At 44.7% G+C, this 7,141-nt stretch overlaps 1 protein-coding gene across 1 annotated transcript; it reads right to left on the bottom strand.

Annotated features, from left to right (window-relative positions):
• Positions 1,054–1,674, bottom strand: LOC109714761. The gene is made up of 2 exons (XM_020239473.1): positions 1,359–1,674; positions 1,054–1,238 (listed from the first exon to the last, which is right to left on the bottom strand). Exons 1-2 carry the CDS (start codon positions 1,672–1,674, stop codon positions 1,054–1,056), a joined length of 501 nt encoding a protein of 166 aa, XP_020095062.1.

Genomic DNA, 7,141 nt, shown 5'->3' with positions numbered 1-7,141 from the left:
TATCGACCAAATTGGCGATAGCGGGGCGTGACAGCATGAATCCTATACATACACATACATGTTCAAATGGTGACTTAGATATAAAGAGAAACCCAACTGTTTAGGATAGCACCACCCACCTCGTAGGGATGCTGGAGTGCTAGAACCCGAGGTCCACGATTTATGGTCGCCGATTTCCCTCGACCCACGGCAAATGAAGCCGAAATAAGGTTTTTCCTCAGCAACTCGACATAGACTCGTTGAAACTTCGATCCAAGTCTCCCAACGTGTCGGTTTATATTCCAATTACGGCAACAAACGATCAAACCAATGTTAGATCTCATACTTTACAAAACCCCATTTCTAACCCTAGGGTTTATACTAACACCAAATACCTACATTTCTTGGGGATTCATGAGTCAATCTAAAATAATATCTTCTAGGAACAACAACTAGAAGAGATTTAGCCAAACCCTAGCTCATAACCACACAAACTCACCTCAACTTCTAACTTCTTCCTCAGCTCCTTGCACAAGAGCTAGCTTCACTCCCAAGCAAGCTTTCTTTCCTCCAAGCTCCACTCTTGGAGCAAACCCTAGTGAGAGGAATGGAGAAAGGGAGAGAGTAGAGAGTGAGAGAAGGTTCTAGAGAGAGAAAGAGAGCTTCTTCTCTTTGGTCTCATGTTAGGGAAATGAGAGCTAAGGGTATAGAACCCATATATTAACCCTCCCAAATGACATTTGCACCAAGGCCCCTTACAAAATTGATATTTTGGACCACCCAAAATTTCTGCGCGTTTAAGGTCCGAACCTTGCACTTAGGGTCCGGACCCTGAGAGCAAACACACTCTCATTCGTCTCGAAACTTTCTGATTTGCTCTCAAGGTGCCAAACATCTATCCAAACCATTCCGAAGAATTCGAAACAACTCACGGACCTCACCATCTTGTCCATCACCACACTTCGGTCAATTTGACGGAAGTTCGGTACATCCTATTGGGGATTCGGCATGTTACATTCTCCACCCCTTAAAAATAGTTTCGTCCGCAAAACTCAAATCCATACCTTAGCTCATCTACTCAAATAGATGAGGATAGGTCTTTTGCATCGTCTCCTCAAGTTCCCAAGTGGCTTCATGCTTTGCATGATTGCTCCACTGAACCTTTACATACGGAATTGTACGATTCCGCAATTTCTTCACTTCTCGAGCAAGGATGCACACCAGGAATTCTTGATAGGTCATATCCTCGCGCAACTCCACTGGTTTATACTCCAGGACATGAGAGGAGTTATGAATATACTTGCGGAGATTGGATACATAGAACACATTGTGAACTTCCGCAAGCCTCGGTGGTAATGCAAGTCTATATGCCACCGCACCAACACGTTCTAGGACCTCATATGGTCCAATGAATCGGGGACTAAGCTTCCCCAAAACCCCAAACTGCTTCACACTACGCATAGGTGACACTTTCAAGAAAACGCGGTCTCCAACCGCGAACTCAAGATCTTTTCGGCGCTTATTAGCATAACTTTGCTGTGGCGTTTGCGCCGTCACGAGCCGTTGGCGAGCAAGGCAAACTTTCTCCTCCGCCTCCTGCAACACATCCGGACCAAGGGCGACTCTTTCACCCACCTCGCTCCAATGAATAGGGGAGCAACACTTCCTTCCATAGAGAGTCTCAAATGGCACCATCGTAATACTCTCTTGGTAGCTATTATTATATGCGAACTCGGCGATCGGCAACCAATCGTGCCATCCACCCTTGTAATCAAGTACACACGCCCGAAGCATGTTCTCAAGGATTTGTATCGTCCTTTTTGATTGATCATTACTTTGAGGATGAAATGCCGTGCGATCCACCACCACCCAAATTGCATCATGGCCACCTTGTGAATAGGGTAACGCCACCACAAAGTCCATTGTTATGTCTTCCCACTTCCAAACGGGAATAGATAAACTTTGAAGCTTTCCCGCTGGGAATCGGCACTCCGCTTTAACTTGTTGGCACGTCAGACACTGCGCTACAGATTCCCCAATGTCCTTCTTCATCTCAGGCCACCAATAATGCACTTTTAAATCTTTGTACATTTTAGTGCCGCTTGGATGTACACTATAAGGAGATTGATGCGCTTCTTGCAATATGGCTTTCCGAACGTCCTCGTCCTTGGGCACGCACAAATGGTTCCGAAACCGAAGTGCGCCATCAGACCCTACGCCGAAATCACCAGTGTGCCTGCTCTCGACATCACTCCGCACTTTTTAGAGATATGGATCCAAAGCTTGTTGATCCCGAATCTTCTCCAACAAGGTTGGTAGAATCACCAATGCGGCAAGAATAGCCGGAACCTCCGAGGCTACCACTTCAAGATTAAACCGTTGCATTTTATTCTGCAATGACGGTTGATGTGTAATTGCCATAGCCAGGTTTTCCCGAGTGGTAAAGAATGGTGACATCATAGTCCTTCAACAATTCTAACCGCTGACGTTGCCGTATATTCAGCTCCTTCTAGGTGAATAAGTACTTGAGGCTTTTATCATCGATGTATACCTCACAGTGCTCATTGTATAGGTAGTGCCTCCATAACTTCAACAAGAATATCACCGCGGCTAGCTCAAAGTCATGTATAGGGTAGTTCTTCTCATAGCTCTTCAATTGGTGAGAAGCATAAGCAATAACTCGCCCACATTGCATCAGAACACACCCAAGACCACTATATGAAACATCACTATAGACCACGAAACTCTCCCCCGAAATTAGTAGGGCGAGTACAGGGGTCAAAGTTAGCTTTTTTCTCAACTCCCGAAAGCTCCGATCGCACTCGTCGCTCTACACATACTTTGTTCCCTTGTGTGTAAGGCGCATTAGTAGAGTATTTATCTTGGCAAACCTCTCCACGAACCGCCGATAGTAGCCCGTAAGGCCAAGGAAACTACGGATCTCCGCAACACTCGTCGAGCGAGGCCAATCTTTAATCGCCTCAACTTTCTTCGGGTCAACGGAGACACCACTCCCGGAAATCACATGACCTAAGAAGGCGACCTTACGAAGCCAAAAGTTGCACTTCTTCAGCTTAGCATAGAGCTTCTTTTCTCGGAGAATTTGCATCACGGCCTCCAAATGCTCCTCATGTTCTTCATCACTCTGAGAATAGATCAATAGGTCATTAATAAATACCACGACACATCGATCCAATAACGGCCACAAGACCCGGCTCATCAAGTCCATAAATACAGCAGGGGCATTTGTAAGCTCGAACGGTATACCGTGTACTCATAATGGCCATAACGCGTACGAAACGGCGTTTTATGCACATCCTCCGGCTTGATCTTCAATTGGTGGTACCCCGACTAAAGATCAATCTTCGAATATCCTCGACACCGTTGCAACTGGTCGAACATATCATCAATTCTAGGCAACGAGTATTTATTCTTAATCGTCACCTTATTCAGCTCGCGATAATCCACGCATAGCTGAAGCGTTCCATCATTCCTCTTCACGAATAGCACCGGAGCTCCCAACGGCGACACACTTGGCTTTACAAAGCCTTTGTCGAGTAGATCTTGCAGTTGAGCCTTTAACTCCCTTAACTCCGCCGGTGCCATTCTATATGGGGCCTTCGAGATTGGCGCCGTCCCGGGAACCAAGTTAATGACGAACTCGATCTCCCGGTCCAGTGGCAATCCCGGTAATTCCGTGGAAAACACATCCGAAAATTCACACACTACCGGAATATCCCCTAGGGCTGGGAGCTCCTTCTGAGTCTCTACCACCGACGCCAAGTAGGCTACACAACCACTTTTGATCAACTGCCTCACTCTCGACGTCGACACCGTCATAACAAAGAGCGAACCTTTGCACGCACGATAAACCACTTCCTCTTGACCAGGCTTACGAAAAGTGATTATCTTGCTTTCGCAATCAATGGTGGCATAATATTTCGAGAGCCAATATATTCCGAGAATTATGTCGAAGCCTTTCATCGGCTCAACACAAGCAAGTCCGGCGGCATAATCCAATCGCCAATTTGCACTGGACAAACCACACATTCTTCCTTGACACTAAAGGTGTGCTCGGGTGCATAGACACACCAAGCATCCACACTATCTGAAATCTCAATATCATGAGCTTTAGCGAATGACATGCTAATGAATGAGTTTGATGCGCCTGTATCAAATAATGCTCTAGTTCTAGTGCCACTAATTAGAACAATACCTGCCACGACATCGTTGGCTACGGCAGGCTCCTCCACTTGGGCAGCAAAAACTCGACCACTCGGTGCCGCTCGAGATCCCTCTGGCTGATGCGGCAAGGATAAGCGTCCAGCCGACATAGGGGTGGCAATCCCGTGAGCTATCTCGGGGCGAACTGGACTGATGTAGTTGACGGGGCAGGCGATGCTCCACCCGGGCACTCCCAGCTAATGTGTCCAACCCGGTCACACCTATAACACCTCCCCTCATGCTATGGGCAGCTCAGCGGTCGAGATCTCCGCTGCAAATAACACATCGACTGTGTCCCCAGCTCCTCGACTGCGATCGTGGATACTGAGGGGGCCTCCTAGGACTCGACCAACCCTCGGTACTACTCGCGGTCCGCTTCTTTCCTTTGTTTCTTTCCTTTTCAAAAGACTCACGCTCCACACTGCATAGGCATTGCTGTGCTCTACCCACAACGCCCGATCCAACACCTCCGTAAAAGTTGTGAGTTTGAGAATATGCACCGCCTTGTAAATTTCTGGCCGAAGTCCACTGTAAGAAAGTGAATTTTCGAAATACGAGGGTTGAACTTCAGTTAGAATCGACTGATTGTCGACTTGGTGTGCTTCGGAAAGTCCGAAGGCATCAAAAAGGCCAAAAGTGCATTGGAAAAGGCCACCGAGAGTGAGTTGTGAAAATTCTGCAAAGTGTAGGATTTTTGCTCTCAGGGACCGATCCCTGGTGGGAGAGACCGGTCCTTGTAGCTTGGAAATGTTTGAAGTAAAATAATACTTGCCATACATATATATAGGTTGAAACAATCCTAATCCTAATAAAAAAATGATTAGATTCGAGTTCATACAATCCTAATAGGTCTCGTATTAATCATTAATTTTCTCGGGTCAATAATTATAATATACAATAAGCCCATTTAAAAATGTGAGCGGGTGGGCCCTTACGAAAGCCCAAACAAATAAAAAAAAAAAATGTGAGTGGGTGAGCCCTTACGAAAGCCCAAACAAATAAATAAAAAAAATATAAAAAAAAAGTGAGGGGGGGCCTTTATTTCAGTCCGTTATCATTTGAGCCCAATAAATTAAGGTGGGTCTGATCAACGACGGCCCACACCCACACCTTATAAAGTATCTAGTCGAAATCCGATTTCAAATCATAATCCATTCAAAATTCGAATTTCGAATTTTGAATTCCCAAAATACCATCTAATAACCCATTCAAAATTCGAATTTTGAATTTTGAACCCCCAACAAATTACCAAAATATCCTCCAATAATCCATTCAAAATTCGAATTTCGAATTTTGAATTCCCAAAATATCATCCAACAACACATTCGAAATTCGATTCGAATTTCGAATTCCCAACCAATTTCCAAAACATCCTCCAACAACCCATTCCCTAACAATTCCCAAAATATCATCCAACAACCCGCCATCGAAATTTGATTTCGAATTCTCGATATCTCACCATTTCTCCAAAATATCATCCAACACCCATTCGAAATTCGATTCGAATTCTCGAATTCCCAACCAATTCCAAAACATCATCCAACAACCCATCTCAAAATTCGCATTTCGAATTTCGAATTCTCAACCATTTCCCAAAACTCATCCAACAACCCATTCGAAATTCGATTTCAATTTCGAATTTCCACCAATTCCCAAATATCATTCAACAACCCATTCAAATTCGATTTCGAATTTGAATTCCCTAACCAACTCCAAGATATCTTCAACTATCCATATCAACTCATTCGATTTCGAATTCGAATTTGATTCTTAACTAACTCTCCTCCCCATTTATAAATACGGGAACCAAATCAAATCAGAGAATTTTTTTTTGGATAGAGGCGACACGATAATAGATTGCTACACACTTTCAAGTTCAAAATATTCAAAGGAGGAGATATTGCCGAGTTGCTGAAAGGAGGAGAGCATTGCCGGATTCGCCGGAAAGGAGGAGAGATCACTCGAGCCGCGGAAAGAAGGAGAAATCGCCGAGCCGCAGAAAGAAAGAGAGATCGTTGAGCCGCTTCATCGAATCCATCAACAGGTAGTAAAAAAGAAAGAAAAAAAGAAAGAAAGTAAAAATAATAATGAAACAAAAAAAAAGATCTCTTTTCTTCGCCCTCTTTTTTTTTTCTTTTGTCCGACGATCGTAGCCATCCATATCATCTAGATGGCTTCGGTGGGAGAGTGGAGGGGAATCTTTGATTCCCCGTTTCTTCGGACCTCTCAATACCCCATTCGAAGTCGTTGATGATGGAATGGATGATCTACATTGTCGCGACCATCTCCAGCATGTTTTGTTTGATACTTTCGAAAGAAGAAGGGAGGGGAATCTTTGATTCCCTGTTTCTTCGGACCCTTCAACATTTCTTCGATAAATATCGAATCAAATTTGCTGGCCGAACAGATCTATGCCACTGTTAACAACTCCGTCGACGACATCTATAATCGCCGTTTTGATCTTTTCGAAAAGAAGAGGGGAGGGGAATCTTTGATTCCCCGTTTCTTTGGACCCTTCAAAACATTTTGAAAATATTGAATCAAATTTGCCGACCGAACAGATCCACGCCACCATCACCAACGACATCTACAGCATCGCCGGTTTGATACTTTCGAAAGAAGAGGGGAGGGGAATCTTTGATTCCCCGTTTCTTCGGACCCTTCAATACTTATTCGAAAATGTCAAATCAAATCCGATGGCCGAACAGATCCACGCCACCGTCATCAACTTCGTTGACGTCATCCGCAGCATCGCAAGAAGAGGGGAGGGGAATCTTTGATTCCCCGTTTCTTCGGACCCCAAATCAAAATTAAAACGGGGATTTCTTCGGACCCCGAATTGGAATCAAAACGGGGATTTCTTCGGACCCCAAATCAAAACCAAATTTGAAGATCAAATTCAAATTCAAATCAAACGGGGACTTCTTCGGACCCCAAA

Source organism: Ananas comosus, linkage group 9, assembly GCF_001540865.1.
Source record: "Ananas comosus cultivar F153 linkage group 9, ASM154086v1, whole genome shotgun sequence".
Taxonomy (NCBI): Eukaryota; Viridiplantae; Streptophyta; class Magnoliopsida; order Poales; family Bromeliaceae; genus Ananas; species Ananas comosus.
The sequence above is the reverse complement of the archived record's forward strand: the minus strand, read 5'-3'. Positions and strand labels throughout refer to the sequence as shown.

Excerpts from the sequence above, each read along its gene's own strand:
- LOC109714761 (XM_020239473.1), bottom strand. The coding sequence starts at position 1,674 with ATGGTGCCATTTGAGACTCTCTATGGAAGGAAGTGTTGCTCCCCTATT. Across the intron at positions 1,239-1,358 it reads TGAGGTCCTAGAACGTGTTG|TGGAGTTGCGCGAGGATATG; the intron begins GTGCGGTGGCAT and ends AGTATAAACCAG.